This window comes from Anomalospiza imberbis, unplaced genomic scaffold, assembly GCF_031753505.1.
Source record: "Anomalospiza imberbis isolate Cuckoo-Finch-1a 21T00152 unplaced genomic scaffold, ASM3175350v1 scaffold_1137, whole genome shotgun sequence".
Lineage (NCBI taxonomy): Eukaryota > Metazoa > Chordata > Aves > Passeriformes > Viduidae > Anomalospiza > Anomalospiza imberbis.
In genome coordinates, this window is record NW_027099529.1 from 1 (window position 1) to 13,407 (window position 13,407).

General features: G+C 56.3%; 1 protein-coding gene across 1 annotated transcript; it reads right to left on the reverse strand.

Annotated features, from left to right (window-relative positions):
* Positions 1-1,908: 1,908 nt before the first annotated feature.
* On the reverse strand, positions 1,909-10,679 carry LOC137465836 (integrin alpha-D-like; the record flags this gene model as incomplete). Its single annotated transcript, XM_068177855.1, has 8 exons — positions 10,643-10,679; positions 8,757-8,865; positions 7,181-7,275; positions 5,849-5,913; positions 5,152-5,266; positions 3,804-3,934; positions 2,872-3,017; positions 1,909-2,062 (listed from the first exon to the last, which is right to left on the reverse strand). Coding segments are annotated over exons 1-8 (852 nt in total), but the record flags the coding sequence as incomplete, so codon positions are not given.
* Positions 10,680-13,407: the final 2,728 nt, after the last annotated feature.

The window sequence follows — 13,407 nt, forward strand, 5'->3', positions numbered from 1 at the left end:
AGCTCCTGCTGCGCCTCCGCCCGCTCGAACGCGCTGCCCACCTGCACAGGTGGGCACGGACAGCTCAGCTGGGCACGGACGGGTGGGCATGGATGGACAGGTGGACATGGATGGACAGGTGGGCATGGCTGGACAGGTGGGCACGGACAGGTGGGCATGGCTGGACAGGTGGGCATGGATGGACAGGTGGGCACGGACAGCTCAGGTGGGCACGGACAGGTGAGGTGGAGATGGACAGGTGGGACGGATGGACACGTGGGATGGACATGGATGGATGGACAGGTGGACAGGTGAGATAGGGATGGACAGGTGGGATGGACAGGGTGGACAGGTGGACATGGACAGGTGGGACGGATGGACAGGTGGACATAGGTGGGATGGAGATGGACAGGTGGGATGGACAGATGGACATGGTGAACAGGTGGACAGATGATGGACAGATGGACAGATGGACATGGACAGAGGGACAGGTGGACAGGTGGACAGGTGGACAGGTGGGATGGACAAATGGACAGGTGGGATGGATGGACAGGTGGACAGATGGACAGATGGACAGGTGGACAGGTGGGATGGACAAATGGACAGGTGGGATGGATGGACAGGTGGACAGATGGACATGGACAGGTGGACAGGTGGACAGACGGACAGGTGGACAGGTGGGGTGGATGGACAGGTGGACAGATGGACAGGTGGACATGGACAGATGGACACGTGGACAGACGGACAGATAGACAGGTGGGGTGGATGGACAGACGGACAGGTGGACAGGTGGGGTGGATGGACAGGCGGACAGGTGGACAGGTGGGATGGATGGACAGGTGGACTGACGGACAGGTGGACATGGACAGATGGACACGTGGAAAGGTGGACAGGTGGACAGACGGACAGATAGACAGGTGGGGTGGATGGACAGGCGGACAGGTGGACAGGTGGGATAGATGGACAGGTGGACAGACGGACAGGTGGACAGGTGGACAGATGGACAGCTGGACAGATGGACAGACGGACAGATAGACAGGTGGGGTGGATGGACAGATGGACAGGTGGACATGGACAGATGGACAGGTGGACAGGTGGGGTGGATGGACAGATGGACAGGTGGACATGGACAGATGGACAGGTGGACAGGTGGGGTGGATGGACAGACGGACAGGTGGACAGGCGGACAGGTGGACATGGACAGACGGACAGGTGGACAGATGGACAGGTGGACAGACGGACAGATAGACAGGTGGGGTGGATGGACAGATGGACAGGTGGACAGGTGGACAGGTGGACATGGACAGACGGACACGTGGACAGGTGGACATGGACAGATGGACACGTGGACAGGTGGGCAGGTGGACAGGGGCGGATGGACACGTGGACAGACGGACAGATAGACAGGTGGGGTGGATGGACAGACGGACAGGTGGACAGGTGGACAGGTGGACATGGACAGATGGACATGTGGACAGGTGGACATGGACAGATGGACACGTGGACAGGTGGGCAGGTGGACATGGACAGACGGACAGGTGGACAGGTGGGGTGGATGGACAGACGGACAGGTGGACAGGCGGACAGGTGGACATGGACAGATGGACAGGTGGACAGATGGACAGGTGGACAGACGGACAGATAGACAGGTGGGGTGGATGGACAGATGGACAGGTGGACAGGTGGACAGGTGGACATGGACAGACGGACACGTGGACAGGTGGACATGGACAGATGGACACGTGGACAGGTGGGCAGGTGGACAGGGGTGGATGGACAGGTGGACAGGCGGACAGGTGGACAGGTGGACAGGTGGACAGGCGGACAGGCGGACAGGCGGACAGGTGGGGTGGATGGACAGGCGGACAGGTGGACATGGACAGACGGACACAGCCCCGCGGCCGCGGGGCCCCGCTGACCGCCGCTCACCCCGATGGCGTAGCGAGTGACCGCCATGGCTTCGGCCAGCGGGATGACGTCCGGGTAGTCCAGGGGGTCACCGAACCGCTCGCCGTCGGTCACCACGATCAGGATCTGCCGCGCGCCGGCCCGAGCGCCACGGCCGGCCACGAACATCTTCTTCCTGCCGGTCAGGGCGGTCAGCAGGGGCCGGACACGGCCGGGGGAGCGGTCAGCGGTCAGTGGTCAGTGGGGTCAGTGGTCAGTGGTCAGCAGGGTCAGTGGTCAGCAGGGTCAGTGGTCAGTGGTCAGTGGTCAGCGGTCAGCAGGGTCAGTGGTCAGTGGTCAGTGGTCAGCAGGGTCAGTGGTCAGTGGTCAGTGGTCAGCGGTCAGTGGTCAGCAGGGTCAGTGGTCAGCAGGGTCAGTGGTCAGTGGTCAGTGGTCAGTGGTCAGTGGTCAGCGGTCAGCAGGGTCAGTGGTCAGTGGTCAGTGGTCAGCAGGGTCAGTGGTCAGTGGTCAGTGGTCAGCGGTCAGTGGTCAGCAGGGTCAGTGGTCAGCAGGGTCAGTGGTCAGTGGTCAGTGGTCAGTGGTCAGTGGTCAGCGGTCAGTGGTCAGTGGGGTCAGCGGTCAGCAGGGTCAGTGGTCAGTGGTCAGTGGTCAGTGGTCAGTGGTCAGTGGTCAGCAGGGTCAGGGGTCAGTGGTCAGTGGTCAGCGGTCAGCAGGGTCAGTGGTCAGTGGTCAGTGGTCAGCGGTCAGTGGTCAGTGGTCAGTGGTCAGTGGTCGGTGGTCAGCAGGGTCAGTGGTCAGTGGTCAGTGGTCAGTGGTCAGTGGTCAGTGGTCAGCAGGGTCAGGGGTCAGTGGTCAGTGGTCAGTGGTCAGCAGGGTCAGTGGTCAGTGGTCAGCAGGGTCAGTGGTCAGTGGGGTCAGTGGTCAGCGGTCAGTGGTCAGTGGGATCAGTGGTCAGCAGGGTCAGCAGGGTCAGCGGTCACTCACAGGACGCTCCGCATGGCCGTGGCCGTGTAGGTGGCGCCGGTGAGCTGCCGGACGTTCCGGAGGAGCCGCGCGGGGTCCGGAAATCTCCGGAAGGTTTTGAAGTCAAAGTGGTCTTGGATGGTGTGGGAGAACTGGGTGAGGGAGAACTGGACAGACGGACAATGAGTGACCACCGGAACGGCCGCTCCGGACCACCCCCGATGACCAATGGCTGTTGGGGGTCAATGGTCAAGGTCAACGAGATTAATGGCCCAAGATGACCACTGGGTGGTCAACGGTCAGTGTCCATGGAGATGAATGGCCCAAGATGACCACTGGGTGGTCAGTGGTCAATGTCCATGGAGATGAATGGCCCAAGGTGACCACTGGGTGGTCAGCGGTCAGTGTCCATGGAGATGAATGGCCCAAGATGACCACTGGGTGGTCAACATCCATGGAGATGAATGACCCAAGATGACCACTGGGTGGTCAACGGTCAATGTCCATGGAGATTAATGGCCCAAGATGACCAATGGCCATTGGGTGGTCAATGGTCAATGTCCATGGAGATGAATGGCCCAAGATGACCACTGGGTGGTCAGCGGTCAATGTCCATGGAGATGAATGGCCCAAGATGACCACTGGGTGGTCAACGTCCATGGAGCCAACCCACCCAAGATGACCAATGGTCATTGAGGGGTCAATGGTCAATGTCCATGGAGCCGATGACCCAAGATGACCACTGGGTGGTCAACGGTCAATGTCCATGGAACCAAACCACCCAAGATGACCACTGGTCATTGCGGGGTCACCACTCAACACCCATGGAGCCAAACCCCCCGAGATGACCAAATGACCATTGAGCGGTCACCGCTCAACCTCACCGCCGCTTGACCAACCCGAGATGACCAACGGCCACCAGAGGTCGTCCACCCGGCCCAGGTGAGCGTTACCTGCGCGTCGTCGTCCCGGAATCGCCGCATCACCTCGGCGATGAAGGTCTTCATGGTCTCAAAGTCCTGCTCGGCGATGCTGCCCGAGCCGTCCATCAGGAACGCGATGTCCATCGAGGTCTTCGGACACTCTGCGGACAGAGTGACCACAGCCCCGAGTGACCACGGACAGGCCGGAGAGGAGAAACGCGAATTCGGGGGCAAGAAAAAGCGCGATTTTGGGGGGGAACCTCCAGAAAAAACAATTTTTGGGGTTCCACCTTCTCCATCTCAACAAAAACGTAGATTTTGGGGTGAAACCTCCAGAAAAACCCCAATTTTTGAGGTTCTACCTTCTCAATAGCTACAAAAATGTTGATTTTTGGGGTGAAACCTCCAGAAAAACCATGTTTTGGGGTTGTACCTTCTCCACGTCAACAAAAACATTAATTTTGGGGTGAAACCTCAAAAAAACCCAATTTTTGGGGTTCCACCTTCTCCATATCAACAAAAACGTTGATTTTGGGGTGAAACCTCCAGAAAAACCAAATTTTGGGCTTCTACCTCCTTGATGTCGCACACAAGGCCAAGATGACCACTGGGTGGTCACTACTTAATGTCCATGGAGATGAATGACCCAAGATGACCAAAGGGTGGTCAATGGTCAATGTCCATGGAGATGAATGACCCAAGATGACCAACGGGTGTTCAATGGTCAATGTCCATGGAGATGAATGACCCAAGATGACCACTGGTCATTGGGTGGTCAATGTCCATGGAGCCGATGACCCAAGATGACCACTGGGTGGTCAGTGGTCAATGTCCATGGAGATGAATGACCCAAGATGACCACTGGGGGGGTCAATGGTCAATGTCCATGGAGATGAATGACTCAAGATGACCACTGGTCATTGGGTGGTCATTGTCCATGGAGCCGATGATCCAAGATGACCACTGGGTGGTCAACGGTCAATGTCCATGGAGCCAATGACCCAAGATGACCACTGGTCATTGGGTGGTCAATGTCCATGGAGCCGATGACCCAAGATGACCACTGGGTGGTCAATGGTCAATGTCCATGGAGCCGATGACCCAAGATGACCAACGGGTGGTCAATGGTCATTGTCCATGGAGCCGATGACCCAAGATGACCAACGGGTGGTCAATGGTCATTGTCCATGGAGCCGATGACCCAAGATGACCACTGGTCATTGGGTGGTCATTGTCCATGGAGCCGATGACCCAAGATGACCACTGGGTGGTCAATGGTCATTGTCCATGGAGCCGATGACCCAAGATGACCAACGGGTGGTCAATGGTCATTGTCCATGGAGCCGATGACCCAAGATGACCACTGGTCACCCCATACCTGGGAAGGTGGCCGGGAGGCTCCGGACCGGCCGGAGGTCGGTGTCCAGCTGGACGCAGAAGCCGTTGAGGTGGACGTTGACCCCGCACACCTGGGGGGAGGTGGGGCCGCACACCTGGAGGAGAAAATTTGGGGGCGCTCGGCCTCGGTTCCACCTCAGAAACGGCGATTTTGGGGGAAAACGCCCGCGGGACGAAAATCTGGGGTTCCACCTCCCTGGGGTTCCACCAAAAACGCCAAATTTGGGGTGGAAACTCCCAAAAACCCCAAATTTTGTGGTGGAACCTCCTAAAAACCCAAGTTTTGGGGCAAAACCACCCAAAAACCTCCAAAAAACCCCAGATTTTGGGGGAAAACCTTCTAAAAACCCCAAATTTTGGGGTGCAACCTCCCAAAAAAACCCAAATTTTGTGGTGGAACCTTCTTAAAAAACCCAAATTTTGGGTGAAACCTCCCAAAAACCTCCAAAAAAACCCCAAATTTTGTGGTGGAACCTCCCAAAAAAACCCAAATTTTGGGGTGAAGCCTCCCAAAACCCCAAATTTTGGGGTGGAACCTCCCAAAACCCCAAATTATGGGTGAAAGCTCCCAAAAAAACCCCAAATTTTGGGGGGGAACCTCCCAAAAAAACCCCAAATTTTGGGGTGGAACCTCCCAAAACGCCAAATTTTGGGGTCCCCCCGGTTCCGGCTCTCACCAGCGCCGCGTCCTCTCCGGCCGCCAGCGCCAGGCCCAGCGAGGAACTGACCGCTCCGGGGGGCCCTGGGGGGACGCGGCGTCAGACCCCTCCCCAAAACGTGGGGGTTGGGGGGGGTCCTCAAATTTGGGGAGGGGTCTCAACTGTGGGGGGTCCCAATTTGGGGAGGGGTCTCACCTGAGGAATCCCAAATTTGGGGAGGGGTCTCAACTGTGGATCCCAAATTTGGTGAGGGGTCTCACCTGAGCAATCCCAAATTTGGGGAGGGTCTCACCTGAGGAATCTCTAATTTGGGGAGGGGTCTCACCTGTGGATCCCAAATTTGGTGAGGGGTCTCACCTGAGCAATCCCAAATTTGGGGAGGGGTCTCACCTGTGGGGGGTCCCAATTTGGGGAGGGGTCTCACCTGTGGGGGGTCCCCAATTTGGGGAGGGGTCTCACCTGTGGGGAGTCCCAAATTTGGGGAGGGCTCTCACCTGTGGGGAGTCCCAAATTTGGGGAGGGGTCTCACCTGAGGAATCCCAAATTTGGGGAGGGGTCTCACCTGGGGGTCCCAATTTGGGGAGGGGCCTCACCTGAGCAATCCCAAATTTGGGGAGGGGTCTCACCTGAGCAATCCCAAATTTGGGGAGGGGTCTCACCTGTGGGGGGTCCCAATTGGGGGAGGGGTCTCACCTGAGGAATCTCTAATTTGGGGAGGGGTCTCACCTGAGCAATCCCAAATTTGGGGAGGGGTCTCAACTGTGGGGGGTCCCAATTTGGGGAGGGGTCTCACCTGTGGGGGGTCCCAATTTGGGGAGGGGTCTCACCTGAGGAATCTCTAATTTGGGGAGGGGTCTCACCTGTGGATCCCAAATTTGGGGAGGGGTCTCACCTGTGGATCCCAAATTTGGGGAGGGGTCTCACCTGGGCATCCCAAATTTGGGGAGGGGTCTCACCTGGGGGTCCCAAATTTGGGGAGGGGTCTCACCTGTGGGGGGTCCCAATTTGGGGAGGGGTCTCACCTGGGGGTCCCAATTGGGGGAGGGGTCTCACCTGAGGAATCTCTAATTTGGGGAGGGGTCTCACCTGGGGGTCCCCAATTTGGGGAGGGGTCTCACCTGAGGAATCCCAAATTCGGGGAGGGGTCTCACCTGAGCAATCCCAAATTTGGGGAGGGGTCTCACCTGAGCAATCCCAAATTTGGGGAGGGGTCTCACCTGGGAATCCCAAATTTGGGGAGGGGTCTCACCTGAGCAATCCCAAATTTGGGGAGGGGTCTCACCTGGGGGTCCCCAATTTGGGGAGGGGTCTCACCTGGGGGGGGGTCCCCAATTTGGGGAGGGGTCTCACCTGGCACCGGGAGCTTCCGGCACGTTGCGGAGCCGAAGGCGCAGCCGTAAACGGCGCCGGAGCCGTTCCCCTCTAGGGGGGCTCCCACCAGCAGCCTTGGGGCAAATTCCGGGAAATTCGGGCAAATTCGGGGAAATTCGGGGAAATTCAGGGAAATTCGGGGAAATTGGGGAAAATTTGGGGAAAATTCAGGGAAATTCGGGGAAATTGGGGAAAATTTGGGGAAAATTCAGGGAAATTCGGGGAAATTGGGGAATTTTGGTGAAATTGGGGAAATTTTGGGGAAAATTCAGGGGATTTTGGGCAAATTCGGGGAAATTTGGGGGAAATTCAGGGAAATTAGGGGAAATTGGGGCAAATTTGGGGAAATTGGGGAAATTTGGGGAAATTGGGGGAAAATTTGGGGCAAATTCGGGGAAATTTGGGGAAAATTCGGGGAAATTTGGGGAAATTGGGGAAATTTGGGGGAAATTTGGGGAAAATTCGGGGGATTTTGGGCAAATTCGGGGAAATTGGGGAAAGTTTGGGGCAAATTCGGGGCATTTCAGGAAAATTCGGGGAAATTTGGGGAAATTGGGGGGAAATTTGGGGCAAATTCGGGGAAATTCAGGGGAAAATTCAGGGAAATTCAGGGAAATTGGGGAAAATTCGGGGAAATTCGGGGAAAATTGGGGCATTTTTAGGAAAAATTGGGGAATTTTGGGGAATTTGGGGAAAATTGGGAAAATTGTGGGGATTTTGGGAAAAATTGGGGAAATTTGGGGGGGAATTGGGGGATTTGGGGGAATTTGGGGAAATTTAGGGAAAATTGGGGGATTTTGAGGGGATTTTGGTAAAAATTGGGGGATTTTTGGGGAAATTTTGGGGGATTTGGGGGGAATTTGGGGGAATTTGGGGGAAATTTGGGAAAATTATGGGGATTTTGGGAAAAATTGTGGGGATTTGGGGAAAAAATGGGGAAATTATGGTGGAAAATTGGGGATTTTGGGGAAAACTGGGGAAAATTGGGGAAATTTGGGGTGAATTTGGGGTGATTTTGGGATGATTTTGGGGAGTTTTTGGGGAGTTTTTGGAGGATATTTGGGGATGACTTCGGGGTGATTTTGGGATTATTTTAGGGTGTTTTTGGGGTGATTTTGGGATGATATGTGGGATGATTTTGGGGTGATTTTGGGATGATTTTGGGGTGATTTTGGGGTGATTTTGGGATGATATTTGGGGTGATTTTGGGGTGATTTTGGGATGATTTTGGGGTGATTTTGGGATGATTTTGGGATGATTTTGGGGAGTTTTTGGGGTGACTTTGGGATGATTTTGGGGTGTTTTTGGGGTGATTTTGGAGGATATTTGGGATGATTTTGGGGTGACTTTGGGATGATTTTGGGGTGTTTTTGGGGTGATTTTGGAGGATATTTGGGATGATTTTGGGGTGACTTTGGGATGATTTTGGGATGATTTTGGGGTGATTTTGGGGTGATTTTGGGATGATATTTGGGGTGACTTTGGGATGATATTTGGGGTGATTTTGGGGTGATTTTGGGTCGGTTTTGGGCCGATTTCGGGGTTCCCAGTTTACCATCCGCTCTCCCCAGTGCCAAACTGGGCCACGCTGGCGCCGAAGCCGCCCCCGGGCACCCCTGGGAACACCTGGGGGCTCTCCAGGTCCAGCGCCCCCGCGAGCAGGGCTGGGGGAGGGGCAACAACGTGGGGGGAGGGGTCACACCTGGCCAGGTGTCCACCTGTCCACCCCCATGGCCGAGTGTCCACCTGTCCACCCCCATGGCCGAGTGTCCACCCCCATGGCCGAGTGTCCACCCCCATGGCCGAGTGTCCACCTGTCCACCCCCATGGCCGAGTGTCCACCCCCATGCCCAGGTGTCCACCTGTCCACCCCCATGGCCGAGTGTCCATCCCACCCCCATGGCCGAGTGTCCACCCCCATGGCCGAGTGTCCACCCCAATGTCCAGGTGTCCACCTGTCCACCCCCATGGCCGAGTGTCCACCCCCATGTCCAGGTGTCCACCTGTCCACCCCAATGTCCAGGTGTCCATCCCACCCCCATGGCCGAGTGTCCACCCCCATGGCCGAGTGTCCACCCCCATGCCCAGGTGTCCACCTGTCCACCCCCATGGCTGAGTGTCCACCCCAATGTCCAGGTGTCCATCCCACCCCCATGTCCAAGTGTCCACCCCCCAAGTCCGAGTGTCCACCCCAATGTCCAAGTGTCCACCCCACCCCCATGTCCAAGTGCCCACCCCAATGTCCGAGCGTCCACCCCAATGTCCAGGTGTCCATCCCCTCGCAATGTCCAGGGGGGTCCCCAATGTCCAAGTGTCCACCCCAATCTCCGAGTGTCTACCCCATGTCCAGGTGTCCATCCCAATGTCCAAGTGTCCACCCCGATGTCCAAGTGTCCACCCCGATGTCCGGCTGTCCCCAGGTGTCCCCAGGTGTCCCCAGTCCCAATGTCCAAGGGGGTCCCCAATGTCCAGATGTCCACTCCACCCCACGTCCAATTGTCCACCCCAATGTCCGATTGTCCACCCCGATGTCCAAGTGTCCACCTGCCCACCCTGATGTCTGGCTGTCCCCAGCTGTCCCCAGGTGTCCCCAGGTGTGTCCCCAATGTCCAGGTGTCCACCCCAATGTCCAGGTGTCCGCTCCACCCTGATGTCCGAGTGTCCATCCCGATGTCTGAGTGTCCGAGTGTCCGAGTGTCCGGCCCGATGTCCCCAGCTGTCCCCAGGTGTCCCCAGCTGTCCCCAGGTGTCCCCAGGTGTGTCCCCAAAGTCCAGGTGTCCGCTCCACCCCGATGTCTGAGTGTCCACCCCGATGTCTGAGTGTCCACCCCGATGTCCGAGTGTCCGGCCCGATGTCCCCAGCTGTCCCCAGGTGTCCCCAGGTGTGTCCCCAGTGTCCAGGTGTCCACCCCAGTGTCCAGGTGTTCGCTCCACCACGATGTCCGAGTGTCCGAGTGTCCATCCCGATGTCCGAGTGTCCGGCCCGATGTCCCCAGGTGTCCCCACCTGTCCCCCAGCTGTCCCCAGCTGTCCCCAGGTGTCCCCAGGTGTGTCCCCAATGTCCAGGTGTCCACCCCAAAGTCCAGGTGTCCACCCCAAAGTCCAGGTGTCCACCCCAAAGTCCAGGTGTCCGCTCCACCCCGATGTCCCGAGTGTCCATCCCGATGTCCGAGTGTCCGGCCCGATGTCCCCAGGTGTCCCCACCTGTCCCCCAGCTGTCCCCAGCTGTCCCCAGGTGTCCCCAGGTGTGTCCCCAATGTCCAGGTGTCCACCCCAAAGTCCAGGTGTCCACCCCAAAGTCCAGGTGTCCACCCCAAAGTCCAGGTGTCCGCTCCACCCCGATGTCCGAGTGTCCATCCCGATGTCCGAGTGTCCGAGTGTCCGAGTGTCCGAGTGTCCGAGTGTCCGAGTGTCCGGCCCGATGTCCCCAGGTGTCCCCACCTGTCCCCAGCAGCGCCAGGAGCTCCCGCGGCTCCATCGCGGCTCCTCGGGGCCGGGAAGCGGAACCGGGGGTGGGGGAGGGGCAGGAAGGGTGGGGGAGGGGCAGGAAGGGTGGGGGAGGGGCGGGTGAGACATTTTGGTGTGAAAAAAACCGGAAAAAAAAAACCCCAAAAAAGGGGCGGGGCCGGGGGAAAAAAAGAGGGGGGGAGGGGCAGGGGTGGGGGAGGGGGGAGGGGAAGGAAAGGGGGGGAGGGGCGGGTGAGAAATTTTGGGCTGAAAAACCCGAATAAAGTAAAATAAAATAAAATAAAATAAAGTAAAATAAAATAAAATAAATAAAATAAAATAAAGTAAAATAAAGTAAAATAAAATAAAATAAAGTAAAATAAAATTTAATTTAATTTAAATGAAAAATAAAATAAAGTAAAATATAAAATAAATTAAAATTAAAAAAAAAAGAAACCTAAAATAAAGTAAAATAAAATTTAATTTAATTTAAATGAAAAATAAAATAAAGTAAAATATAAAATAAATTAAAATTAAAAAAAAATAGGAACCTAAAATAAAATAAAATAAAATAAAATAAAATAAAAATGTAAAACAAAATAAAATAAAATAAAAATGTAAAACAAAATAAAATTTAAAAAAAGTAAAATAAAATGATAAAATAAAATAGAATAAAACAGAATAAAATAAAATAAAATAAAATAAAAATGTAAAATAAACTAAGTAAACTAAACTAAACTAAGCCAGAATAAAAATAAAATAAAGTAAAATTTAAAATAAAATCAAATAAAATCAATAAAATAGAATAACATGTAAAGTAAAATGAATTAAAATAAGTAAAATAAAATGAAATAAAACAAAATAAAATAAAGTAAGCAAAAGGGGGCGTGGCCGGGGAAAGGTGGGGGCGGGGCGCGGGGGCGGGGGGGAAGTTCGGGGGTCACGTGGGTCCGCCCCTCCCCCCCCACCCCCGCGCGGCGGTGACGTCACGGGCGCGAGGAGAGGAAGGAGCGGCTTCCAGGCGGGGGGGAGGGGAGGGGAGGGGGGGATGGGGCCCGTCCGTCTGTCTGTCCGTCCGTCCTTGTGTCCGTCCGTCCATTCCCCGTGACCGTCTGTCCATTCCCCGTGTCCATCTGTCCGTCCGTCCGTCCATTCCCCGTGACCGTCTGTCCATTCCCCGTGTCCATCTGTCCGTCCGTCCGTCCCTTGTGTCCGTCCGTCCATTCCCCGTGTCCATCTGTCCGTCCGTCCGTCCATTCCCCGTGTCCGTCTGTCCATTCCCCGTGTCCGTCTGTCCATTCCCCGTGTCCGTCTGTCCATTCCTGGTGTCCATCTGTCTGTCTGTCCATTCCCCATGTCCGTCCGTCCATTCCCTGTGTCCGTCTGTCCATTCCCTGTGTCCATCTGTCCGTCCGTCCATTCCCCGTGTCCATCTGTCCATCCGTCCGTCCATTCCCCGTGTCCGTCTGCCCATCCCCTGTGTCCATCTGTCCGTCCGTCCGTCCCTTGTGTCCGTCCGTCCATTCCCCGTGTCCGTCTGTCCATTCCCTGTGTCCATCTGTCCATTCCCTGTGTCCATCTGTCCGTCTGTCCGTTCCCCGTGTCCATCTGTCCGTCCGTCCCTTGTGTCCGTCTGTCCATTCCCTGTGTCCATCTGTCCATTCCCCGTGTCCGTCTGTCCGTCCGTCCGTCCCTTGTGTCCGTCCGTCCATTCCCCGTGTCCATCTGTCCGTCCATCCATTCCCCGTGTCCATCTGTCCGTCCGTCCGTCCCTCGTGTCCGTCCATTCCCTGTGTCCGTAGGTCCATCCCCTGTGTCCATCTGTCCGTCCGTCCGTTCCCCGTGTCCGTCTGTCCATCCCCTGTGTCCATCTGTCCGTCCGTCCATCCCTCGTGTCCGTCCATTCCCCATGTCCGTCCGTCCATCTGTCTGTCCATTCCCTGTGTCCGTCCCTCCATTCCCTGTGTCCATCTGTCCGTCCGTCCATTCCCTGTGTCCATCTGTCTGTCCGTCCATTTCCCATGTCCATCTGTACGTCTGTCTGTCCATCCCAACTGTTCATCCCCTGTGTCCATCTCCCTGTCCATCTGTCCGTCCATCCATCCCCACCTGTCCGTTCGTCCATCCCCCGTGTCCGTCTGTCCATCCCCTGTGTCCATCTGTCCGTCCGTCCATTCCCCGTGTCCGTCTGTCCATCCCCCGTGTCCGTCCGTCCATCCCCCGTGTCCGTCTGTCCATGTCCCTGTGCCCATCTCCTTGTCCGTCCGTCTGTCCATCCCAACTGTCCGTCCATTCCCTGTGTTCCTCCCCCGTGTCCGGCTGTCCGTCTCTCCCGTCCATCCCCCGTGTCCGTCTGTCCATCCCCCGTGTCCGTCTGTCTGCCTGTCCATCTGTGCGCCCATTCCCGTGTCCATCTGTCCGTCTGTCCGTGCCCGTGTCCGTCTGTCCTTGCCCCCGTGTCCCGTCTGTCCATGTCCCTGTGTCCCATCTCCCTGTCCATCTGTCCGTCTGTCCAGCCCACCTGTCCGTCCATTCAGTCCATCCCCCCGTGTCCATCTGTCCACCTGCCCGTCCATCTGTCCGTCTGTCCGTCTGTCCGCCCGTCCGTCCCCCGTGTCCACCTGTCCGTCCGTCTGTCCGTCGATTCCCTGTGTCCGTCCCCACTGTCCGTCCGTCCGCCCGTCCGTCCCCCGTGTCCACCTGTCCGTCCGTCCACCCCCCGTGTCCGTCTGTCCATCAGCGCCATTGACACGAGCTGA